This window comes from Thunnus thynnus, chromosome 19 (assembly GCF_963924715.1).
Source record: "Thunnus thynnus chromosome 19, fThuThy2.1, whole genome shotgun sequence".
Taxonomy (NCBI): domain Eukaryota; kingdom Metazoa; phylum Chordata; class Actinopteri; order Scombriformes; family Scombridae; genus Thunnus; species Thunnus thynnus.
In genome coordinates, this window is record NC_089535.1 from 30,155,636 (window position 1) to 30,183,080 (window position 27,445).

At 41.4% G+C, this 27,445-nt stretch overlaps 1 protein-coding gene across 4 annotated transcripts in view; it reads left to right on the forward strand.

Moving 5' to 3' along the window:
- Positions 1-27,445, forward strand: part of pam (peptidylglycine alpha-amidating monooxygenase) — a 129,820-nt gene that overhangs the window by 40,978 nt on the left and 61,397 nt on the right. For all 4 annotated transcript variants that reach the window (XM_067573898.1, XM_067573899.1, XM_067573900.1 and 1 more), the window contains exons 5-13: positions 249-306; positions 10,143-10,230; positions 10,617-10,708; positions 11,045-11,128; positions 12,065-12,113; positions 12,415-12,482; positions 19,398-19,478; positions 19,554-19,630; positions 23,011-23,114. In XM_067573898.1, coding sequence (XP_067429999.1) covers positions 249-306; positions 10,143-10,230; positions 10,617-10,708; positions 11,045-11,128; positions 12,065-12,113; positions 12,415-12,482; positions 19,398-19,478; positions 19,554-19,630; positions 23,011-23,114 — 701 coding nt within the window. The remainder of the gene's footprint in view (positions 1-248; positions 307-10,142; positions 10,231-10,616; positions 10,709-11,044; positions 11,129-12,064; positions 12,114-12,414; positions 12,483-19,397; positions 19,479-19,553; positions 19,631-23,010; positions 23,115-27,445) is intronic.

The window sequence follows — 27,445 nt, forward strand, 5'->3', positions numbered from 1 at the left end:
ATGACTTCAGTGTGTGGCCTGTCACCTTGTCTGGTTCTGCTACTTTGGTGATCTCTACTTTCGTCAGAGTGGATCTCACCTGGTGGCGCTGTAGGACGAGTACATGCTCCACCTTGGGCGGTGTCATATGAGCTCTCACTCTGCTGATGGTGAGTAACCACATGGCCATCTTAATGATAGTCATGTGGTCCTGTGAATGTTCTACTATTATTCATTCATTAATGTTATTGTATTCTTTAATGTTTCAGTCGGACACTTACCTGTGCATGGCATTTCCTGTGCCAACTAGTCGTGATGCATTTATTGGTGAGTACATTTTTTCAAATATATTTAGTTGATCGACAAACATACAGCGTGTAGCCCTATTCTAAAACCAAAAATCATTAGTAACTACACAGACTAGATGGTACCTTTCTAGGAGATGATGTAGGTCAGCTGCAGTCTGAGTTGTACCAATGGCTACAGTAGTCATTGTAAAGGTAGTTGAAGAAGAGTATTGAGTTTTGGTAGTAGCAGCAGTAGTAGCTGGATTAGTTTTTGCAGACATAACTGTCAACAATGCAAAGGTTAAACTTTAAGAGAAGATATTCAAGCCTATTTGGGGGAAAAACACATTACCCATAAGGGGGGTGACATAACAAAAGTAAACGTGTTTTAGTTTATAACTCATAATGCAAAATATGCAAAGCCCTCTTTTCATACTAGTCATAACACAGGATTGATTTTATATGTTGTTTACTAGACACATTTGTTTTTTGATGGTACAGTGTCACTTCAAAAAAAATGCTTTATCTCAACCAAAGGAGCTCCAAATTGCACAAAATTGAATGGGCACCACCAGTATGAGCTGCTTATGTAGCATGCCAAGTTTGGTGCAAATCCAACTTTAAGTACTTATAAATACTCCACATAAATACTGATGTTTCTTTCTACAGTATACTTGATCAATGATTATTAGACATTCTTCTTACAGCCTCTGCCCAGTTACAGCATCTAGTTTGTTGGGCCTCAACCATGTTGTCAGACAAAAGCAGGCTTGTAAACTCTGAAGCCTGGCTACGGGGCTGCCCTTGTCTTTTAATCCCTGAAACAAAGGGAGAGTGCCAAAAGGCTGCTCACACAGACTACAACTGCCAGCCTGCCCCGCAGTTTGCACCTTGGTGCGAAATCTGCGAGAGCCCCAAACTCTCATCTCTCATTGGCAGAGATGCTCCAACGCCACAGGGAGTCCCGGTGACACAGTTGTGACATCACCTCAGCTTTAAATACTGGCTGCACAGATATACTGATTACCTTTCCATTGTAACTGTGCAACAGGAAGCTTGGCTTTCCCCCATGAGCCAGTTTACTAAAGGAGGTATCTCCGTGCATGTGTATTCCCCCTTGCCAAGTTTGAAGATCCTCCCCTCGCTGGATGAACTGAGACTTCTCCCTGAGTTCAACTGAGCACAATTTCCAGATCCGAAGAAGAGACTGCTGTTGCAAGCTAGCGCTCTCCTGTCACCTGCAAAAAGAATAAAAGGATTTCTTCACGAAGACGCAAATAACTTCTATGCACTGCTGCCTTCCGACCAAGTCCACTGTACTGTGTTCCTCGCTGATCACCAGCTGCCTAATAGCCAGCTGGTTATCTGCTCTGACTCCAGCTACACTACTACACTCGTCACATCTTCATTTCTCACTTCTCCATGTGGAACAAAAATGGTATGAGAAACGCCAGGAAAAAGGAAGTCAAACACACTTTCTGGCTTGCGACTTCCTTGTGATGGGCCAGGGAATAACTGTGTATTGGATCAAGGCTCATTCCAAGATCTCTGGTCCTGATAAGGATGGCAACGATCATGGGCGTTTAGCAAGGATTGGCTTCTGATTACCCAGGCCAGCGTGGTAATGCCACCACCTGCCAACAGGCGAGAGAAAGATGAGGGGCCCCTAAACCTGCACAATCTATGTAGATCCTCAGAACCTAGAGATAGCTATTCAAGCTATCTGGCAGCTGGTGGACCTCTCAACCCTCGTCATGCGAGCCCAAAGAGCTGCAAGCTCTATGCCCCATCCAACCTCACCTGAAATCAGACAAGGGCCTGTTGGTCTTCACTCCCGATGGTCAGGGACTGGCTCGCTGGGTCGTCCTGACAGACCATAGGGAGGTGATGTTGGCCCACAATCATGATTTTCCTGTTGGAGGTCACTGGAGCTACAAGGCCACCCTCAGGACCCTTCAGCAGGTTGCCTACCGGCTGTCGATGGCCTGCAACATGCTGCTCTACATCCTGGTTTGCTGCAAGTTCTCGACCCCCACTCCAGAGCCGAGGGATCACCTTTCCGTGGTTCCTCTTTCAAATGGACTGGATCGGCCACTGCCCAATTCCTCTTGAGGTAACATATACCTCTTAATGGTCACATGTGCGTTCACCAAGTGGGTTGAGTGCCTCCCAGCACCCAATGACATGGCCATGACGACCGCTGTCCTGCTGCTGAACCAAGTGTTCAGCTGCTAGGGACTGCCCCCCTCCATCAACTTGGACTGAGGCACTCATTTCCCCGTGGGCGTGGTGACTGCCATGTTTGAGATCCTGGGAGTGGAAGTCAACTTTAATGTCAGATGTCAATGAATATGTCAGCGTGACAACTGCCTATATGGCACACCAGTATGTGACCTGTGTGACCATCTTTGGGCCATGTTTGCGTGGGCCCAGAAGGACCTGGAAGCCAGTGTCAAAGGAGCCAAAGGAAAACGTCCCACCGTGAATACCATGTACGTGACAAAGTGTTCTATTTCAGGTTTGCCAAGCTGGTAGCTCAGTCCAGGAAATTCCTACCCAGCTGGTCCGGCCCTTTTGAGGTTGTGAGAAAACTCTCTCAGGTAGCTTCCCGAATCAAGACTGTTCAAACCAAGCCAGGTGCCAGCATACAAATGGGTCTATGCGAATCAGATCAAGCTCTTTAAGCTGCTTTCACTTGTAAGAGGAGAGTTAGCCTGCATGCCTGGAAGGGGGGAGCAAGCTGCATCCCAAGGTGGGGAGGACACCCCACAGTAGCTCTGTAGGGATAGATGCATGCCTCAAATCTCCCTGCTGGCATGCATTCCTAACCCCTACTCCCCTCTCACCATAGTAACTAAACTCTGGTCTGTTCCAGGATGAGACTCCCTTGGGTCCTTGGCATCTTCCTCAGCCTACGAGTCACCCGCTTGCTGATGTGGCTGACCTCAGCCTGCCAACCAGTATCACACCGAGTATGTGTATCTACACCAAGAGAATCTACGTCCGGCTAGATCCCTGGGATGTGTACTACAAACACATCTGCCTGCCTCCATGCCTGACATAGGGCAGATTGAGCAGAACCCAAACGCAGGACACAGTTAAGCATGCCAAGCAAATGACTGTTTGCTTCCTCAAACAGCTACGGAAGTTCCTGGTCACGGAGGAAGACCTCAGTTGCGGGAAACGTTGAAAGCGATCCTTTGGAGGCCTGTTCACTGCAGTGGCTGCCAACTCTGTCAGCACTAGAGCACTCCAAAGGCAATGAGGACATGCCAGAAATCCAACAGAGACTCCTCCTCCAATGAGAACAGTTATAGGACTTGGGTAAAACCCCTCAGGGTACCTTAGTCACTGTTAACTTTCATTCTGCCTCATTAACAACACGTTGCATGCCATAGGGACATTGTCAGAGGTGGTTAGAGACAACATAATGTACGTGCATATAGCCAGGGATCTGATGCAGGACCTCATTAGGGAGATTAGCTCCTCAATCAGCAACCTGAGCAGTGGGCAGATACCAGCCTATCTTGTCCCCCCAAGCCTGGTTGAGCAAACCCTTAGATCTGCTACGACCACTGATGTGCAATCCTCTGGCATGTAGTCTTGGCAGTACAATTCCAATCTATGTAGATCCTCAGAACCTAGAGATAGGGTTCATTCTCCACCCTTTCCATCGTAGAATGGCAGAATGTGTACCAGTTAAAATCCATGCTGAGTGTAGGTTTTTGGCAAGGCAACACCAAGCGGCAACCTTTGGGGCTGAAAAATTAAGCCAGTGCAGAAGTGCCAAAAACTGCAGTTCCTTCAATGGCCACTTGAGGCTTGCTCCAAAAGCGAGTCAATCCCCATAGACCCCCATGTTAAAATGTCCTACTTAACAGCAGAAATAAACATGTTTACAGCTTGGAACAAAAAAACAGTTGTGGTCGCTATAGCTAATTTTACCTTTCATGACCACTGCACAATTTTTTTTATAACTCACCTGTTTAAATTTTATCAAGCTGTAAAGTTATGCATAATTAAGAAAGGGGCCGCTTTGAGCCTCTAACCCATCCTGTTCCTGCTCCTCTCCACTTCTCTCCCTTTGGTTTCTACCCTAGTGTCGGTGGTGAACACTGAGTGGTCAGGGATTGTGGTGGATTAACGCCACAGACTGTAACTTAATGTGTTGTGCAATTATGTGATGTGTAGTGTAGTTAAGCTTAGGTAGAAACCATCTGCCCAGATGATGCCTTAGTTTAACTTCTCAGATGCCAGAGCCTCTGCGAAACTCATGGACTACTGAACTGTTTGAACTGTCTAACTTTCCTCCCAAGGATAAAGACTCTTTGTTTTCAAGGACATGGACTGTGTAACCGTCAGATCACACCTCCTACATGGACTAGTTGGTCCTTTAGTTACTCTGAAGACTGGCCAGCACCCCACTCTTCAGACCAAAGGGGGGGATGTTGGACCTCAACCATGTGGTCAGACAAAGGCAGGTCTACTTGTAAACTCTGAAGCCTGACCACAAGGCCGCCTTTGTCCCTCAATTCCTGAAACAAAGGAAGAGTGCCAAAAAGGCTGCTCAAACCACAACTCCCAGCCTGCCCTGCAGTTTGCACCTTGGTGTGAAATCCCCAAACTCTCATCTCTAATTGACAGTCACCTCAGCGAAGTACCAGCTGCACAGATACATCCATTGCCTTTCCCTTATGACCGTGCCGCAGGAAGCTTAGCCTTCCCTTGTGAACCAGTTTACTAAAGGAGGTAACCTCAGTGCATGTGTATTTCCCCTCGCCAATTTTGAAGATCCTCCCTTTGCTGGATGAACTGAGACTTCTCCCTGTGTCTTCTCCCAACCAAGCACAATTACCAGATCTGAACAAGAGACCGCTGGTGCAAGCTACCGTTCTTCTGTCACCCGCAGAAGGAAGAAAAGGATTTCTTCACGTAGATGCAGATAACTTCTTCGCCCTGCAGCCCTCTGACAGAGTTGACTCAACTGTATTCTTTGCTGCCCATTGAGAAACCAGTCACTGCTAGTCCTTGAGGAAATGAGGATAGCGCTGCCAGGACCATGCATCAGAGGACCCGTGCTGGACCCCACTGATGGACTAAACATAGCTACATCTGATCGCTTTCTGAAAGTGACCCAAGTAAGAGGCTTACATCTGGGCAGAGACTGTGTTGTGTTTTGTGTTTTGTTAGCTTTATTACTTATTAAGCTTTATTGCTACTGTGTTGTGAATTGATGGACCACCGAGTCCGTGGATACTGGTATCCCTCAGATATTAGTATTCCTAAGTGAACTCCTTTTATGAGACTACCTTATTGTTTGGTTATTGGTTCCCGTTTCCAGGTGGTGCCCCGTTATTATTAATTGATTTTAATAATTAATAATTACCTTTGATAATTATGAATCATTGCTAAAACATGCTCCTCCCAGCACTAACAGGTTGAAAAATATTTTAGTTGACCTCGTTGCATCGACACTGGAACTGAGCACTTCAGAGTCAGAGCTGCTCTGTGTCACATTGTCCTCCATTTCCATGATTCCTTTCCGTTTCCATCAAACTTGTATATCTAAAGTGATTTCACTGTGACTTACTATAAATATGATGATGCAGCTAAAGAACAATCATCGACGTTTGGGGGCAGCCCTAACAATAATCTAGCATAGCCTACCTGGTAAACAACACAAGTTTCATGTGGTTATGCAGTATGTCTTCTAGTGTTGTCATACAAAATGCTGGTGAAAATTTTGTTAAAAATGTAATTTTGTATAACATAATTGTATCACATTGCTGTGGTCTCCGGGACTTTACCTGTTGCCGTATTGACCCCCATCTGCCATCCTCACCCATTGCTGTTTCTACCTTGAATGGAGATTTCTTACCACGGACTTGTAGTCAAGCGATTTGAAACTGACAGCTAGTAAGAAGAAGATGGATTTAAGCTTGTTGCACAAAATGTTAAAGGTACAGGGAACTCAAAATCATTAGCTAAATAGGTGTTAATTATGTATAGTATGTTGTCTTGCCATCAGCTTTTATTGAAACATAATGAACCATTGTTAAATGAAACAGCAGCAATAGACCAACACATATTTTACTGTTACAGCTGTTTGACAGTAACATTTAACAGCTTGTCAACCTCGTCCCTCTCTTACCCCATTCAGACCAACCCACTGATGTGTGTTAAACTTGTTTGGGGGTCTATCTGTATAGGACGGTGGACAGGGGGCAGAGGCTACCCTCTTTGATGATCTAGCATTGCTACCAGTAATAGAAATAAGTCCACTGATACGAAATTTCAATTTAATTTAACCAACTACTGAGGGAGTGTGAGAGAAAGAGCGTAGGGTTGTGAGAAAAAGAGAGAGAGAAGTGGAGAGAGAGAAAGAAAAGGTGTGCTGGGTGATCAAGAGAGATGGAATGTGCATCTGGACAGAGCACATAGAGCCAAAAGGGACTTAAAACACAGTGTCTGAACCAGGCACTAAAGATAGAATATTTGATGAAGAAACAACATTGAAATTACAGCAGGAAATTTACAGCAATTGACACAGCTGTAATATGTGATTTACTCCAAAACTATAGCATATATCAAAACATAGTATACACAAAATTAACAGAAAGTCATTGAAATTCTTTGGCCAAAATGTGTATGAACCCTGAACTTTGAGATGGCAAGATAGCGCCAGTGTGTCAGCTGCTCCAACTGTTGTGTGTGTTCTGCTGTTTCTAACACTTGCTACACATTTCGTCAACACTCTATTGGTGTATGATCGCCAAACGCTGCCAGATCTGAGAATCACCGCCAAAAATCTTGTCAAATTTGATCATTATGGGAGAAAAACTGACCCTCATTTCCTATCGGATATCCCGACATACATCCGCCGCACTCTAGCGCCACCCCCGCGGCGAAAACGGCACCGACGCCAGGGAAAGCGTAGCGGCTGTCTTGTGAGGCTGAGGGCCAGGTTGGTACGTCCTGATCGAGGCGGATATGGAGCTGGGCCTCGCCTGTGTGTCTCTCGACGTTCCCTGGACCCTGTAGCTGCCTGTTTAGTCCCGGTGGCGGGCTCGGATGTGGTGTTCCAGCCCCGCAGATCCTGCTCTCCTTGTCTCCGCTGGTGCGGAGTGAATCTGGGGATCCTGCGGCCTCTGTGTCGGGCCTCCTCGTCAGCTGTTCGCTCTGATCATTTATCCTCAAGGATTTCTTCATATCCTGGGAACTGGATTTCCTCTTTATCTCCAAGACTTGGCTGAGTGTTGGTGAGTCCAGTGTCTTCACAGAACTCTTACCTGACGAGTGCTGCTATTTTAATTCTCCTCGGATGTCTGGCTGAGGAGGAGGAATTGCGACTGTTTTTAAGAGTGACTTTAAATGCAAACAGATATCGCTGTCATCCTCCTTCACCAGCTTTGAACTGAGTCTGTTTGAGCTGGGGCATTCTCACACGGTGTTGTGTGCTGTGGTTTATCTGCCTCCTAAATACAACAGAGACTTTTTATCAGATTTTTCTGTGTTCTTGGCTGATATTATGCCTAAGTATGACCGGGTCCTTATCGTTGGAGATTGTAATATTCATGTCTGTTGCCCTGAAAAACTTTGGTGCGGGACTTTTTAAACATCATTGACTCTTTTAATCTTGTGCAGTCTGTACTTGGGCCTACACATGAACGTGGTCGCACACTTGATCTTGTTTTATCTCATGGTTTGCCTGGTTTGCTTTTTTCTCTGATCATATGCCTGTACTGTTTGAAGCTGCTGTTTGCTGTCAAACAGTTAAACCTCGCGCTGCTGCTTGCACATGTCGAGTTATTAACCCTTCCACTGCTGCTCACTTCTCAGATGCCTTCAGTCAAAACTGCGTTATGCCTGAATCTGTGTATGAGGATACAGAGGCTCTTAACAGCTCATGGTTTCTCGACACCTGTCAAACTGCCATAGACATTGCGGCTTCATTGAAGACCAGACAGCATAAAACTAAATTGGAGGCGGAGCCCTAGCTGAATGAAACAACCCGTGCTGCCAGGCAGGATTGTCGAAGAGCTGAGCAAAAGTGGAAAAAGGACAAATTGCAAGTGTCTTTTCAAATGTTGAGGGATTACTGGCGTCATTACCAATCCACTGTGAAAGAGGCTAAAAGAAAATATTTTTCTGATATTGTCTTGTTAAACTGCCACAAGCCTCGTGTGTTGTTTAAAGTGATCAACTCTGCTCTGAATGCACCACAGACTGTTGGAATTGAGGCCTCCCCAGCTGTGTGTGAAAAATTTCTTCACTTCTTCACTGATAAAGTCACTTCTACCAGAGCACTTATTTCACCTCCTGCCATTGACCCTTCAGTGTCTGTCCCCTGCTCTGCTGGGTTGGACACATTTGAGCCTGTGACCCTGCCCTTTGTTCAGGAGATTGTGGGTCATTTGAAGCCCTCAGGTTTTCCAGATGAAACTGTCCCTCCCCAGACTTTTTAAGGAGGCTTTCCAGACTGTTGGACCATCTTTTCACACAGTTATTAATAGCAGTCTGTCCTCTGGAGTGGTTCCTGTTCATTTTAAACATGCCGTTGTGCAACCTTTGTTAAAAAAACCTGGGCTGGATCCTACTGTTTTGGCAAATTTCAGGCCTATCTCTAAATTGCCTTTCCTCTCTAAAATCTTAGAAAAGGTTGTCTATTCTCAGCTCATTGACTTTTTAAATGAACAAAATATTCTTGAGATTTTCCAATCCGGTTTTAAAACATTGCACAGCACCGAATCAGCGCTTTTAAGAGTTTTTAATGACATCTTTTTAGCTACTGACTCTGGTCACTGTGTTGTCCTTGTACTTTTAGATTTGACTGCAGCTTTTGATACTGTGGACCATGAAATCCTGATTGCTCGTTTGGAGCAGTGGGTGTGCATCAGTGGCACAGCACTTGAATGGTTCAGGTCCTACCTGTCACATCGAACCTTCTGTGTCAGCCTTGATGACTCTGTGTCCTCCACTGCTCCCCTCTCATATGGGGTACCACAGGGCTCTGTGCTTGGCCCTCTTTTATTTTCCCTCTGTCTACTCCCACTTGGTTCAATTCTCAGGAAACATGGCATTTCTTTTCATTGCTATGCGGATGACAGTCAGATCTATGTCCCCCTAAAAAAGTCAGACTCCTACAGTGTTAAGCCATTGCATGAGTGTTTACATGACATTAAAGCCTGGATGTCTCTAAACTTCCTAAATTTTAATGAAAAAAAGACAGAAGTCATGGTCTTTGGTGGCACTTCTGTGACCCCCCTGGTTGATCTGGGTTCTTTGGCACAGTACCACAAGCCAACTGTGCACAATCTGGGGGTAAAAGTGGACACAGACCTTAAATTTGACAGCCAGATTAAAGCTGTGGTGAAGTCAAGCTTTTTCCAGTTGAGGCAGCTGGCAAAAATTAAACCAGTCCTTCAGAGACAGCACTTTGAGACAGTAATCCACGCCTTTGTGACCACTCGGCTGGATTACTGCAATGCACTTTATATGGGGGTTAGTGCGTCCTCCATTGCTTGTCTTCAACTGGTGCAAAATGCCGCTGCACGTCTTTTAACTGGCACAAGCAAGTTTGAGCACATTTCACCTATTTTAGCTTCACTCCACTGGCTGCCTGTCCATTTTAGATTCATTTTAAAATTATTTTATTTGCTTTTAAAGCCTTGAATGGCCTAGCCCCACCTTACCTCTCAGACCAATAGAAAAGAATAGGCCAAAAAACAGAGGCATTTCACAATTTTAGAGCCGTTATTGTGAAACTAATACCTTTTGCGCTGTGGACCAACAAAGCTATTACACATTCTGATGTGAGACTCGATTGATTTTTCAAGTGATATATAATATTTTAACCAGGGTGTTTTTCCTCCTCAGTGGACTTTATACCTCATGCCAGTATGGACACAGTCCATCACATGCTGCTGTTTGGCTGCCAGACTCCATTCTCCACTAGCAACTACTGGTAATATTCAACTTCAGGTCACTGTTCTGTTTTTAGTGTTGAAAATGAACATTTTTTTTATTACATTGTTTTCTTTATTAACATTTTATTCTACCTATTAATGAAAGGCATGCTTGTATTAGTTCAATATAGGCAGGGTGCTTTTTAGGCAATTTGGCTTTTTTTTGGTGCTAATTTCCAAAATTTGTTTGAACACAAAACTGCAGTGACCATGACAAGTAATATTTTTTCCCTGATAGCCTGTGTGTCAGTCCTTTTTATGGAAGTGCCTGCAGGTTTTCTTCCCACCAAACACTAGATTGTTGTTGTGGGAACAGGTGTTTAGAGGTGTACCTTTTTGTAATTCACTGTGTTTCCCCATTTGATTGTGTCATTTCTCTCTTAAGGGACTGCGGCAGTGTACAGGGCACTTGTGAGGATGAAGCCTCCATTATGTATGCCTGGGCTCAGAATGCACCACCCACTAAATTACCCAAAGGTATGTCTCTCAAAGGGTTGGTTCACAACTATTAATAATCATATTTATTAACTGACTTCTAGTGGTATCTAGTCATGTGGAGAGTTTTTGCTGTCATTTGTCCAGCTTCTGTCTTTGAGATTTTTGTCTCTTCTTTAATTATTTTGTGGTGCTTACAGCATTGAATTACACATTACTCTGTATAATCCACTGACCAGTCAAAGTAGGATTGTGTATTGTCAAGTATGGGTTTTCATGTATAGTTATCCATCTTTTCTTTCTTTTGTATCTCAGTTTAGAGTGCCATGTGGATTTGTGTCTTTCTCTTACCTGTTTTTCTCTCTGTTGTCTCATCAGATGTTGGCTTTAAAGTTGGAAGAAATTCAGGCATGTCCTACTTTGTACTGCAGATCCATTATGGAGATGTCAGTGCTTTCAGAGGTAAGTCTCAGTGGAAGTTAAAGTATTGACAACAACTACTGGATCGATTCCCATGTAATTTGGTATAGACATCAGTGGTGCCCAGCTGATGAAACTTAATGAATTGTTACTTTAACTTTTCATCTAGTAGCACCAGCAGGTCGAAATCTTTGCTTATCCCTGGAATTAGATATCTCAGCAGATACCAGTACAGACGTTAATGGTTCTCAGATGATCATTCCTTATGACCTTGGTGATCTCTGTCTTTGCTATAGCAGAATCATAATGTTTACAGTTGTGGCTTTGAATGAAATATCTCAACGCTTATTGGATGAAATTTTGTACAAAAATCCATTCCCTGCCACGGAATAATTGTAATCACTTTGGTGATCCCTTGACTTTTCATCTAGTGCCACCATCACTTTGTCCAATACTTTGGTTAATATAGTTAACATTGTACATTGTAATTGTGAGCATATTAGCTTGCTGATGTTAGCAATTAGCTCAAGCACAGCTGTGCCTGAGATAGCCTCACAAAGCTGCTAATATTGCAGACTTCTGTAGACTCTGTACACCATATCTACAAAGGAGGTGTAGCGTAAGCAGCACATTGGCAGAGCAACAAAACTCTTAGTCCTCTGTGTCTACACAAGATGCATTCGGGCAGTGTTGAGGGTCTAAGGATACAATGTAATTCAATCCAATACAACAGCACTGCACTGTTCAACATTCTTGACATAGTTTAAGAGGAGTTGACTTCATATCTCTTTGAGGATCTACTTTTTTGTGGTTGTAAATTGGACTGCCATGATAAAAGGTGTTTCTAACATTTCACCCACTTCCGTTTAGGTAATTTACATACAGTACACATCAACTTTGGTAATTATAGTGCTTATTCAGATGAAAAAATAAATTTGGCAGATGCTAAGTCTTGTTTTTTTTTCTTTTCTTCTGCAGACCATCATAGAGATTGCTCAGGACTTACCTTAAAAATGACATCCAAACCGTAAGTATTTACTTAAAAGCATCAACCTTTCTGTTGTATAATAAAATACAAAGTCTTGGTAGAGGTACTGTGAAATTAGGTGCTTGTTGGACATGAATAAAGAACGACACGGTGTTCAGCTTGTCTCCTTGAGACTACTATATGTGTTTTTCTTCTAGAGGACCAGGAAGAATGTATGTTTAGAAATCAGCTTGACAAAAAGGAATAGGAAGGAAATGTCAGGCGAAAAGTGATTAAAAATGTGACCAAAACTTTACAGCTTCCTACCCTCTAACTGTGTATCTGTGTGCCCTCCTCAAAGGCAGCCATTCATTGCTGGCATATACCTGCTCATGTCTGTGGACACAGTTATCCTTCCAGGAAAAAGAGGTATGTTTAATGTCAATTTTCTTCTATGTAAATGAGTCAAGTGCAAAGATATGAAATTCTTCTTATAGGCTTCTCTGAGAGACATGTTCTTTCAATATTTGTTTTATTATACATACAGTGATAAAACAAAAAGTGGCATAAAGGTGACCATTGGGCATATGGCTCATACAAAGATTATGACAGAACAGACATGAAGTTGAAAGAAGTTAGTTTTTTGTGTGTGTGTGTGTGTGTGTGTGTGTGTGTGTGTGCACATGATAAAAGGATGTGTATGATTGTTATCTCTAGAACAGTGTATGTCATACGAAGAGGTAAAGAAAAATAGATCAATTAATTGGAGTTAAGTTAAATTTACATATGATTAATAATTAATAGTTATAATATATATATTCATTGTAATATAGGTTCACCACCATCATTATTATCATCATCACAACCATCATCATCACCACCACAATTAGAATTAGAATTATATGAAGGAGTGACATCGTTTTTGGACCGATCTTGGTAATTTGTTGTAAAATTGTGTATCTAAGTCACCCAAGGCTGTGTACCAAATTTGAAGTCGATAAAGTCAAAATCAAAGAAGTAGATGACACACTACTGTTTTTTTATGTTATGTAAATTAGCAAAAAATCCATCATGGCGGACTTTTATGGTCCAAGACGCTTTTTTGAAGAGCACATTGAGCTCGACTCCTGTGTGAAATTTCAAGTCAAACCGGACTTATGCTGTGGGGGGCGTGGCCTTTCCAATTTTTCCCAGAGTTTTTCGGCCTTAATTACAGCGCCACCAATATTGGGCTCATATTTCTTGGGAAGCACCTGCATATCATTTGCTGTTACTCAGCCAAGTTTCATGATTTTCCCTCATTCAAGCTCACCGCAATTTGAGCCACTGTGGCAAAAAACAAATGATACTCAGTAGGGCTCCACCCCTTTGGGGTTTGAACCTCAAATATAGCTGCAAGCACCAGATCAGATTATGGGTTCAAACATTTTTGCACTCAACAGAAGGAAGCAGCTCAATCGGCCAGAATTAAAGCTGCAAGCAGCAATGAGCAGGTTCCATTCTTGACAAAGCTGAGCAAAGTCACTTTTTAGTTTAAAGGAGTGAGACCAATCACACACTTATTTCATCAATAACTGAGCACTCAAAGTTCCGCCATTTGTTCCCCTTCATCGGATGTGAACAAAACTCAGTTCTTATGTTCAAGAGATAGTGAGCATGCCACTTCAGATTTTGGTTAATACTTGCCCCCAGAGTGTGCACACCAAATTTTGTACAATTCTGTCCCCCAGGTTTTCAGATACATATCTGTGGAGCCCCCTATGGGCCGGGCTCAAAATGCTATGGTAGACCTATCCCCAATCATGGACTGAAATTATGTCCCAAGATTTATAATAATTGGACAAATTCAGTGGATGTACTGTAACAATTACAGCTCTGTAGGACATACGGGTGGTTTATTTTTTATTTTTTCAAGTTTGGAATGTGAAATGCCTAGAAATTTAGATTTGTTCCAATAAGCCACACACACTTTAATCAATCATTACCAAATTTTGAGTCATGACCAAATGCATGACAAATCTTTAAACTTTTTGCATTTGTGGTGCCCCCTAGTGGCAGAATATCCCAGGACTGTGTAGTGAAGCTTGGACCTAGCATCCAGACATGTGCACAGGTCTAAAAATGTGTAATTTCAAAATGGATTGAAGTATCGAGACTTCCTTGATAGCTTTTGATCCTTAGATGGTGCTGAGCAAGTTTCAGGACGATTGGCCCAATAGTTTCTGAGGAAAATAAGTTTCTGAGTTGTCGAAAATAGGATTTTGAGAAAACTGAGAAAAAGTTGCAAAGCTTGATATTTTCAGAGCAGAAGACTGTTGGAGCAAAGATGCAGTTGAATTGAGAGGTTAAAATGATGAAAGCATTTTGACTCTAAACCATAAACTTGATTGTTACTGCACCACCTTGAGGCCAGTATGTCATCTTATGTGCTTGAGTATTGGGTGGAATTTGCAAGCCACCCGCCAATTTTGGTGACTTATGGTCTTACGGTTTTTGCTACATGAACACTTTAAGTGGAGAAAAACAAAGAAGAAGAAAGCTTCAAGCAGCAATGAATGGGCCCTTGCACCTTGCGTGCATCGGAGGGACCAGCAGCTGTGGTATTGCTAATGGAGGTCAGTTGACATTGTGGAAAAATTATTTGTGTTCCATTTGTGGTCATTCTCTGGTCATCTTCTGTCCTGGGAGCAGTAGGTCTCTTTCAGAGCAGTTCATCTCTCTGCCTATTGAGGTTGGCTGGTATAAGCAGCTGTCTTGATAAGGCTGGCTGTCTCCTATGTTAATCCAAGGTCAGGGTGAGATATGCTGTGCTTTGTGCAGACGGTCAGACTGGTCTCCTCTTAGAATGGTTACCATTCTAGGGGCCAAGGGTCCCTGGCGCTGAAAATGCAAGGAACCTATTTCTTTTCTAAAGATTATTATTATTATTATTATTATTATTATTATTATTATTATTATTATTATTATTATCATTATTATTATTACCCCATGCCATTGCATTTTGAGGGGCTTAGGATGCTTGAAAACTCTCTCGGACGTGGCCAGCTGGCTCCATAGCACCCCCAAACCATTTTGGAATTAAGTTTCTTTGATGTTCATTAAATTTGGTGGGTTCATTGCTCTCATCATTCTCAACATAAAACATATTTTCTCAAAATTTTTTCGCCCAACAGGAAGTCAGCCATTTTTAATGTGGTGCGTCAATTTTCATTTTACAAACACGTTTTAGGCCTTTAGGATGCCCAAAAACTCATGAAACTTTGCACCTATGTTCGAAGTAGTAAATATTTCAATTAGTATCACAATTTCGCTTGGGCGTGGCTCTTCGGCTCTATAGCACCCCCTAATAACTTTTAGTATTTTTGAGGTGCTAGGGGTGCTCGAAAACTCAAGAAACTTTGCACATGCATCATGCATCATGCGTAACTTGATATCTGATATGGGCCTTGAGTTTGGGTATGGCAAAATGGCTTGAGGGCGCCCCCTAGCCCCAACCTTTAAATTTGACATAGATTTACAAAATTTGATAGGCGGATGTAACATCTCCAGACTCAAAAAAAGTCTCTTGGAGCCATACCTCAAATCCAAAAGGAGGTCAGACATTTTGAATTTACTTTGCAATTTTTGCCCAGTTTTTGCCATTTGCAGGTGTTGTAGTTTAACAAACTCCTCCTAGGGATTTGACCCTATTGACTTCAGATTTGGTCGGTGTCATCTTACGACCTGTGTGAGGAAAAGTTATCAAAATGTTGACTTTTCATGAAATGCCCTTGACGTGGCATGCTGGTAAATTTGTACATTTCACTATGAAACAGGAAGTTGTTCTAACTTCACTGCACTTTGTCCAATCTGCCCCAAATTCCACATGCTTGACTGGAGTCCAGGCCTGAACACTTTGACACAATGAGTCATAGTCATAGCACCACTTACTAACAACAGGAAGTCAGCATTATTTGATAAACATCATCCGATTTACATAGTGTGGTCTACACATGATATACTGCAACATGACATATAATTAGTGAGTGTTCTCTAGTATCACATAGTAGACACAAGAAGTAGTATTTAACTCCTTCGTGCAACATCCGATATTCATGACAATGCATATGCATGTCAGGTGACTTTGACTTAATGTACCCCACTTGGGTAGCACTGCCTTGTGGCAACAGGAAGCAAGCTTTATGTTACAAGCTGATTCTGATCTCCATAAAAACTTCCCACTCTCACCAAGGTCAGAGTCTTCTATGTACTGTTTAAATGTTTCAGTTGAATGGCAGTCCTCTGATGTTACCTGATATTGTTGAGTTCCTGATATTGTTGAGAAGTCAGTTATGGAATTCATGACTGTGTCTCCACAGATTATGATTTGTAGAATCACTTAACTGCCTTAATTGCATAAATGTTGTATTTTTATGAACATGTCAATCTATATTACAATTACAATTACTAAATATTATAAACTGTATTGTACAGTGAAGGGTAAAAACTCGCTTTTAGAGGTGTGTGCACCTCTGTCTGCCAAATGTAGCCACTGTTGGGACGAGCAGTAGTGCGTTTGGTTATTAGCAATAATTCATAATTATCGTAGATAATTATGAATTATGAAAATAAGATATTGTTAACCTTAATCAATAATTCAGGCACCAACTGTTGGATCTGTGAGGAACACAGTTGATTATTTGCAATAATTATCAATTATCAAGGATAATTAACTAATTATGACAATTAATAGAATTATTAATATGAATTAACAAATACGGGGCACCACCCGGAAACCGGGACCAATAACCAAACCAGGTAGTCTCATAAATGGGAGTTCACCTAGAATGTTAATATCTGGGAGATATCAACATTCAAGGGTGAACAAAGAAGGGTGAATTTGAGCTCTGACTCCTTCAATCAGCCACTTTTCACAATATTACACACAATAATGACAGAGGAACTTCTCTTTAAAGATATAACAGTGTTTATTAAACTTAGCAGAATTAACAAAGTTTAACAAATGTTTCATTCAATAAACGACTATTCTAAAATCTAATCCTACCAAACAAAACACAAACAGCTATGTACAGGGTTGGACACATGCAAGGGAATGCGTGTGTGTGTGTGTGTGTGTGTGTGTGTGTGTGTGTGTGTGTGTGTGTGTGTGTGTGTGTGTGTGTGTGTGTGTGCGTGTGTGTGCGTGCGTGCGTGCGTGCGTGTGCGTGCGTGTGTGCGACAAGATGGCGACGGGACCTGACGTGATGACGTTGTTGGTCTGCTACGCGGACGTGACTATCATGTCGCGCGAGAACCTGATGGCAGAAGTATGGCGGTGTCTTGGTTAGACAGACGCAAGATGGCGCCGCCTGTTGGACGGCGTCTTGCACTCACCCACTTCTGTGAAAAACACACGTGTCTGATGGCGGATAAGGAAAGACAAAGCGAAGCTTTGTCCAACGTTATCTGACCATCACATGTGCAAAAGATGTTGGTGTGTGTATGTGTGTGTGCGCGCGCGTGTATGTGTTAGTCAGAAGAGAGAGGGAAGAAGGAGAGAAAGCGATCGTGAGAGGAAGAGAAGCGGTTCCTTTGTCCACAGACAGTGCGTGTACGGACGGCAGTCTGTAACGCACGTTGTCTGGTTTCTGATTGACAAAGCAACTTACTTTCTTTCTCACAATGGCACAAACACAGCAGTACACAAAACAGTCTAGTGTGGTGAACACAACTGAACAGGCAGCAAACTTAAAATACTCCTAAGAGTAAAGCAGCTAAGAGCTAAATGCTAAACAACAGCAACTGATGCTGATAGGAACACACAACTAACACTGCCTCTGCCCAGACTTATGCCTCTTACTTGGTCGCTTCAGAAAGCGAGCAGGATGTGTGTGTAGTCCGTCTTTATGTCCGGCTTTGTCCTGGGCTCGGATGCAGACGGTGGCCGTTCTCGCACAGTCAGTGAAAAGCACGGCCGCTGGCTCTCAGCGGCGTGGCGGAGAGAGCAGCAGAGTCGACTTGGTGAAGAATAGCTTTTCTTCCTTCTCAAGGGAATTTGAGGACGCCGGTTGCAGCAGCGGTCTCTCTCGGATCCAGGAATGTGTTCGGGTGAACACGGGCGAAGTCTCGTGTCGTCCGGCGAGGGGAGTCTTCAATGAGGGGAAAACATGTGCGTGGGGTACCCCCTTTAGTCGACCTAACTCAGCGGAACAAAAGTTACCCCTAGCTCAGTGACATGGGAAAAGCGTGTGCTTCAGGGCACGTTCAGTTTTTAAAGGGGCGGTGATGTCATGGCTGCGTCATCAGGACGCTCCACTGTGCAGGAGCGTCTCCGTCAATGAGACTGTATGTTGACTGTTCCCTGCTGAGGTGTGAAAATCACAAAGCATCCTTGGAAATTGAGTTTGCAATGGACTCCCATTGTCTGTAAGCAGCATTTTGGCGCTATTCCTTTGTCTCGGGGGAGACAAAGGAACAAGCACCTCGTGGTCAGGCCTCACAGGTTACATGTAGGCCCTCTCTGTGTGACCTCATGGTTTGAGGCCCAACACCACATAGGAGAAAAGCAACCCCATTGTCTCTCCATCCTGGTTGCAGCTACAGGAAACTGCCAAAAAAATAGTAGCATAACATAAAATATGAGTACCCCTTGAACTTAAAGGATAATTGATCAGCAACTTTTATAATTTAATACATTATGATTTATAATAATGAATATTTAGCTATTTATTTTACCTAATCAAATATCATACCTAATTTGATTAGCTTTCATCTAACAGCTTTTGTTGGCTGAGAAGGCAGAACCACCACATTTGTGAATGGTAATTTGTGAAACAGGAACTTGATCCAAAAAGAGAGCCAACTAGAACCTATCCCGCAAGGCAGTACACGCTGTATTCTGTGGAAGCCAGCACCCAAGCAGTGTCTTGACCTGTCATAATGTGTTGACATGCATCAATACATGAGGTTACATCACTCTTTTATATCCCATTGTTGACACTTGTCAAATTATGTGACACTGTGTGATGTGACAGGTGTGTATTGTGCTTTATTAAGGCAAGGTTCTTGTCCAGCTGTTTAAATTAATTCAATGTTAAACACTGCTGCATTTGTCGTATTTTCCTTTGTAGAGGATCTCTAATTAAGCCTATTATACTTAATGTTTTATTGGTTACATTACCAACCCTAATTGCAAAAAATTAAGGGACAATCAGCAGTTAGTGTAAGGCACATTGTCCACTCCCCATAAGCCACAGTCCATTACTGCTGTTGAAATGGGAAAAGAATAGCAAGGGCAGAAATGTTACAGTGTACAGTGATAACAGATTTGGCCTGCCTTGACATTCCTCCTTTTTTCTTTGTCAGTTACAAACGCAGACATTGGCTGTGATTACACTTCATATCCCTTCTACCCGTTTGCCTTCAGGACCCACACACACCACCTTGGTAAGTCATACCAGAGAATTTGGCTTTCAGAGTAACTTTTATCAGTGGTAGTCTAGATGAGTGTTTCTGTCACAGGGAAAGTGGTCAGTGGCTACAGGATCCGAGATGGGAAGTGGAGCCTGATTGGGAGACAATCTCCTCAGCTACCACAGGTACGTTATCACATCAGAGAGCAACTTAAAACCGACATTTTCATGCCACCCAGTAGCGGAATAGTTAAGGCATATACTATTAGAACCGCAATGTCCCATGATTGATTCCAGCAAGGAACCTTTGTTTCTTGTCCTCTCTCTCCTTGTTTCCTGTTTGCCTGTTCACTATCAATAAAGGTAAATATGCCCAAAAATTAAATTTCAACCTTTAAAATGTCATGTTTTATACTGTAACCCACTGCTGCTGTTGCCTTGGACTTTCTATACAGAAACCCAGTCCAGGTTACTCCAGTAGACTCCAGTAGCCTTACTCCTTGTGTCCACATGATCTGGCTGCGTCATGTTCCAGTTGTGCTATGCTCATTCACTGTTTCAATGTCCACTGGAAATAATTCAGAAGCAGAGCGTCTGTTCTTTAGCTTCTGCATTTCTGATAAAGTTCAGAGTTGTCAACAGACCAACAGTTATGCCTGGAGGAGATACAAGCATGGATGACCTTTTATAAGTCTGCAGAGTAAATGAAAGACCTGGGGCCATATTCATAAAGCTTCCTAGTACAAAGAGTTGCTCCTAGTGACGAAATTCGAAGAAAATTCTTAGAATTATGTTTTCTACAGTTAAGACTAGATCCTGGTAAAGATAAAAGTTATTCACAAAGCATCTTAGCCCATAAGAGAGCTCCTAAGGTGAAAAACTGTTAGGAGAAAGGAGGAGGCCTTTAAAGAGGCTTAGAAGTTTCTTAGGCAGAGGAGGAAATGGCAGAAAGACAAAGAGGTAGGAGAAATATTCTCCAAACACTGAATGACAGTTAATGAAACACTAAAGATTAGATTGTGCAGGGATAATGTTTGTAGTCGATCTTATTAGCGATACGCTCACATAGCCTACCCACCCATGAAATAAAAGTGATCACTACACTAATATATTTGTCAACTAGAAAAATTTGGAATTTGCTGGCAGCTGGAGAAAAAAAATTACATGCCAACCAACACTGCTACTTATAGAATGGCCCGCAATCACAGAAATTGTTGAAAGCTTAGCCATTTTTCCCCCAGTAATATCAAATTGATTAAGTACTAAAAGGACCAGCATGGTAAATACATGTAAAAAAAAAAAAATATAACAACTATCAGCATGTGAAGAGGCTACATGCACAAGTTGTTTTCAAACATTTTGAAGGCTACTTTTAGAGTATGGCTCATAATTTATTCAACAGATATGTTCATTACATGAAATAGTATTTATAATAACACCATGTCTTAATGGAGACTAAATTCTGTGATTAGGCATATCGATTTCACTGTCCATTCTATGCCCATTATCACTAAGAGTGCTTTTTTTTTTTTTTGATCAACCAATCACACACTTAAAAAAAATGTCATACCTAGCAATGGGGTCAACCACACCTCCACACTAAGGTAAAAGTTTCTGTCCCTTCCTTGCTCAGAGTTGCTCTTAGAATTTTCCTAATTCACTCCTAAACTAGGACTACTTGCTAGAAATTTTTAGGCCAAGTTAGGAGCTCTCTGAGAGTATTCTCAGAATGTTTGTGAATATGGCCCCTGATCTTAGTTAGCTGTCTCACTTGGGAAAAGCAGGACTTCAACACTTCAGTCACCTGAGCATCAAAAGACAATTCTGAATCAAAAATAACACCTAGGTTGCAAGCCTCTTGGTGAACATTATTAGACAAGGCACCCAGAATAGAGGAGAGATTGTCAATGCTGCTAGTTCTGGGGCCACAGGGTGTAATTATTAGAATTTCTGATTTGGAGTCATTCAACTGCAGGAAATTTTGGGACATCCATCTCTTAATTTCAGCAAGGTAGAACATAATACAAGAAACATTGGTGGTACCACGCTTTAGCAGGACATACAATTGGATGTCATCTGCGTAGCAATGGAAATTGATGTCTACGCATGCATTTGCCCCGGGGGTAGCATGTATATAGTGAATAAGAGGGGACCCAAAACAGACCGCTGAGGGACCCCACAAAAGAGAGGAGTGCAAGAGGAGGAGGCATCTCCAAGCATTACAGAGAAGGACCTGTTTGACAGATAGGAGATGAACCAATCCAGAGCCACATCACTGATGCCATCATAGTTCTACAGATAGCTGATTAAGATATTATGGTCCATTGTGTCAAAGGCTGAGCTGAGGTCAAGGAGAATTAAAAGAGGAGTACAGGTAGATGTGTGCTTTGTGACTGTACTTGAATATGACAACCCTTTTTGCCTCTAAGGCCAGACTTGAGCCCTGCGTGAAAAAACATAGCCCTCTCATTCAGTTAAATGGGGGCAGAGCTTTGACGCATTGGAGGGGTGAATGCAGAGAGCTCCTGCAAAGGATTGCGGTCATTTGGCAAAAAAGTTGAACCTGGTTCATCTTTTGCTGCAGAGCATCGTGACGTCATCCAGCAAGGTGCTGCATTTGCCAATCAGATAGATACAAGCGGTCATTCCTGGTGGATTACTTTGTAACATGAATGATGTGTTTCTGCTGTTTATCTCGCAATCATCACAAAGAAAGATAAAGTAGTTGCTGCCACGATAACTTTCCAGAGAAGTTAAATCCTGAGTGTGAGTATTATAGTGCTGCTTTGCAGTGTTTTGGTGTCTGATAATGTTTTTTTACGCAGGGCTGTTTTTGGTATGAATGCAGCCTAACTTTCTCTGTTATCACTAATTTTTTTGTATAACGAACGCTTTATTGAATGTTTCAACAAGGTAGCAAAGACAGACAAACGATCATTTCACTTAACAGGGGCCCTATAAATTAACTTGCACATATACACACCTAGATGGAGGTTGGGGGATACACAAACATACACAAACAATGACAGATACGCAGGTTCCAGACCCGGTTGATACTCACTCACCGGATAGAATGGCAGCAAATTATTTCTGGGAGCCATAACAGAGCCGGAATGTGACGCAGCCTGATGCTGTGGACATTGCAGGTTAGCCTGTCACTGGTAAACAGTATAGGATTCTGATCAATCTGGACAGGGCCAGGCTAGCAGTTTCCCCCTTTCCGGTTTTTATTCTAAGATGAGTTAACTGGCTTCTAGCTTAATATTTAGCCAAGAGATATGATAGAGTGGTATCGAGTTTCTCAACTTGGCAAGAAGACATATTTCCCAACATGATGAGCTATTCCTTTAATCAATGGTTTTGATAATTGATCAACCATTTAAGTACTTTATCAAGGTGAGTGTCGGTGAAACAAAACAAGCATTTCAAACTAAAACCAGAATGCAGTAGTTTATGTAATTTTTGCATTATTATGTATCGAAAATTTTGCATTTATTTTTTTCAATAAATTTTCAGTTAGGGTGCTGTATGTTGTTTGCTCAGCAGTGCAAGTATTTTCTCTCCAGGCTTTCTATCCTGCTAACAAGGAAGTGAATGTGAAGTATGGTGACATCATTGCAGCCAGATGTGTGTTTACTGGTGAGGGCAGAATCTCCAAAACATATATTGGGTAAGTTCTGCTTTAAAACCCAATGCACTAATGCGTTTTACACCCCATTGTTGATCAGAGTACCTGTATAATAGATGAGCTCTTGTTTGCTTTCCTTGGACTGTGTTAATATTGACATACAATGTAGCTCCTAGGCATTTATCATAGGAATGTAAGATGGGCACTGTGACTTTATTCCCATCATGGTCTGTTCTCCTCTGCCGATGTGACATGTGACATGTATTTCTTGTATGGGCACAAGTCTATGTCACTAGAAACTGAATTTAAATCATTTATATTTGAATTTGAATTGCTCAACTTGAAAAACTGCATTCAAAAATTAATTTGAATCACATAATTTGAATTTGTATCATTTAACTTGAATGATTGTATTGAAAAACTAAATCTGAATAGCATAATTTGAAATTGAATTCATTAATTTGGAACAGAATTGCAATAAACTTGAAACTAAACTCTCTCCAACTCTCTATATACTTCCACATTCAGTTCTGGTAATTCAAATTCAGTACTTGCAATTCAATTTCAGTTTACTGAGACACGCATCTGGTCATTGAGGAAGAGCAATCGAGTGCAGATTCAGAGAACTCCTTTTAGGTCCATGTACTTGGCTGCCAATAGATTTTCGTTTTGAAATGAGAAAACCAAACACTGCAATTTCAAAATAGGAAAACAAAAAATGGATAACGACCCGTTATCTTATTTTGTTTGATGTGTTTAGAAATAGAAATGGGGAAATAAAATACGTGCAGAATTTTCTTCCTCAATTTTGCGTTGATTTTTTTATTGTGACCCAGAAGTTGCACCCACGAGCTGTCTGTGTACAAAGCATAATTCATGTGAGATAGCTGCACCCCGGCGATTTTCAAAGTAAATGCACCATGTTTTACCATGACCAAGAAGCACAGAGACACTGCCACAGTCATTTAAGTGAGTCAAACTTTTATGTGTTTGTGGTTTTGTTGTGTGCATGACTTTGTTGAGTTTTCCTGCCCAACCAAACACCATTTAAATTGTTTACTTGCCCATCAGTGTGGCTAACTGTTAGCTACAGAACATAACCAACACTAGCTACATTAATTGGTTTTTAGGCAAACAAGCTAACTGTTGTAGCTAACAAACTGCTGTTCTATGCTAATGTTACTTGTTTATTATTATCCGCTGTTTTGAAACTCATGTGGATGTTTGCTCATCTAAGTCTGTGTGAAGTGTCTACATTTATGGTAGAAGTAAGTTAACTGGACCCTCTTCAGTCATTTATGTAATGGGTAGTGGTGTTTTGACATGCATTTTTGATTTATTAAGCTCTAGTGTGTTCTTTGTGTTGACAAAGGTGTATTACCAGAATTGTGATTGTGCACGCAGACTACAAAGTAAAAAAATGTTCTAAATAATAAAATAAATGTCATGTGTCCCTATTTGCCAGATGTGGGACCTCCACAAGTATGGCGATCTTTTTCATTCAAAACCCCACCCAAACTGCACACCACCTATCCAGTTACCATTCACCTACCACCCAAACTGCGCACCACCTATCCAGTTACCAGACACCACCTATCCAGTCGTCCTGCGCTGCCACCCAGTGCACATCATGTGCAACCCAGTCGACAGTACAGAGTGACCCAGTTGGTCATTGCAGGCCACCCAACTGGGTTGAGCATGATGTCCAATTCGACAATGCGCACTACCCAGCTGGATAGTGCGGATTGGACAGAAATTCAGTCACCTCTCTTAAAATGGAAGTAGAGCGAGAAAGGCCTAAACAAACTTTGGAAATAAGCTAAAACCTAAGGCGAAGGGAATTAGTATTATTAATATTGATGTGTGCCTTCCAGTTTGTTGGTCAGTTGTACCATCATGGCTAATCCCAGAACCTGAAGTTGATCTATGCATACTGAATAATAACAAAAGAAAGAAATCAGTAGGGCTGTAGTCTCCTGGTTGACTGGTCAATTAGTTGGTCAATATGCTCTCATCTGACCAAATTCTAATTGGTTGAATAATTGCGGTGTTCCTTTTATAAGGAGAGAAGTGCTACATCAATAGCTTTCCAGGATTAGTCCATTATTTCCAGCGGCAGGAGGGACAGAAAAATAAATTACCTGTGAAAACGGGGGTGTATTCAAAACACCCCTGTTGTTTTCACAACTTTGAACTCGCCCAACCTAATGGAGATTGCTAGGTGTAACTGCACTCAATGTTGACTGAGCATTTACTGAAAGTACTGAACGTTTACTGAATCAGTGGTTCTCCTATAATTATAACAACAAGAACTCCTACCAGGCCAAAAAAATATTTTTTAATGCCAAAAATAACGCCAAATATCCATTCAGGAAAGTGACAGTGGATGTAAGCAGAGCAGAGGAAAAGGTTAGCAGTAAGTTGTCAGTCTGGCAGTAAATGTACAGTACAGACTCCAGTGTAACAGTTAATAAATGCTAAAAAGTCACGTCTGTTGTTACCCCAAGTGCTGGAAAAGTGAATGAGGTTAACTGCAAAGTTAGCAACAATAGGTTAGCCTAACTGAAGATGCAAAACAGAGAAATAGACAACGGAGAAATGTATGGCTGCAGTTCATTGTGCACTCTGTCCCCCACTCTGAATTTAAGCATCGTCTTTTAATTTACTGGATGATAAGAAGAGATAGTTAATCTTTGTCCAGTTGATGTACAAATGTATTAATTCTTCATCATCTTGTTTTTTTTTGTCATATCACCTCTGTCTCCTTCAAAATAAATAAAAAAGTATACTTTCTCTTTGTTGTGAAAAGTGTGTTGTTATAGTGAAAGATGCTTTTATTGATAATGTCAGGTATGTTATGAAGTGACAAATACAGGCAGTCTCACCCTAATACTTCAAGATTCATGACAGTAAGATGTTCTGGTAGAAGGCTAAGCTTGGCAATATTTAATTTACTTTAAGTGAAATGTGACAAAAGAGCCAAAATTCAGATTTGCTCAACCCTATCTGGGGTTCACCAGAGCCATATATTACTGTCCAGAGAATTATTGCAAGTTCAAAGCCTTCCTAATGGAGCATGAGTAGCATTTAAGAAAACAAATCTGACAGACATCACACATTATTAAATCATCATCATAAATCAATCATAAATCATACAGTAGGCCCCAAATGTTGCAAACATCCCTCATTTTATAATGAATTATCTCATTCTTAACCTTTCTCATTTCCCCTGCTTTACAGAGAGTCAACAAGAAGGGGCAGAAGATAACACAACTGGCCTAATGTTTCCCACATTTACATAAAACTCTAAACCGGTTTGTCATATAAATCAATCAATAATTTTTTACAACTTCTGCTGTGTGATTAAACATTGTTTAAAATCGGTGCGTCTCAGTCTTGATAAAACACAGTGCGTTTACTTTGAAAATCCCTGGGGTGCAGCTATCTCACATGAACTATGCTTTGTATTGAATTATGAATTATGCTTCGAACATGGACCATCAAGCTCATGGATGCAACCTCCAGGTCACAATAAAAAATCAATGCCAAATTGAGAAAGAAAACTTCCATACATATTCTAATTCCTGATTTCCGTTCATAAACGCACCTTATAAAACCAGATATGGGTCATTATCTGTTTTTTGTTTTCCTACTACTGTTTCTAAGTGGAAGTGGTTTGGTTTTCTCATTTTAAAATAAAAAACCATTGGCCACTAAGTACATAGCTTGAAAAGGAGCTCTGTGAATCTGCACTTGATTGCTCTTCCTCAACAACCAGATGTGTGTCTCAGTAAACTGAAATTGAATTGCAAGAACTGAATGTGGAAGTATACAGAGAGTTGAATTTTCAGTTAAGGATAAAATACAGTTTCAGAGCAAATTAATTCAATTTGATAATATTCAATTATAACATTAAATTTCAAATTATGCTATTTAGATTGTTTTTCAGTGCAAGTATTCAAGTTAAACAATACAACTTAAAATTATGTGATTCAAATTCATTTCTTAAATACAATTATTGAAGTTGAGCAATTCAAATTCAAATATAAATGATTCAAATTCAGTTCTAGTGACATATTTCTGCCCATACTCTTGCTATCTAATTGCTCATGCAGTGATACCACGTAAATATATGCTGTATGCACTAATGGGGGAACAAAGCATTATAACCAGGCATTCAAATTAAAGAATACACTGCATTAAAAAATGCTCGGGTCTGTGTTCAGTCATGAAACTTGCCTTCATGAAATACGATTCAGGAAGGCAGATTTGAGTGATACATCCATGAGTTTAATCTAATCAGACACCAAAAATGCACAAAGGTTTATAATACTGTAGACAGGATAACTGTCCAGATTACAAAGTAATCTACC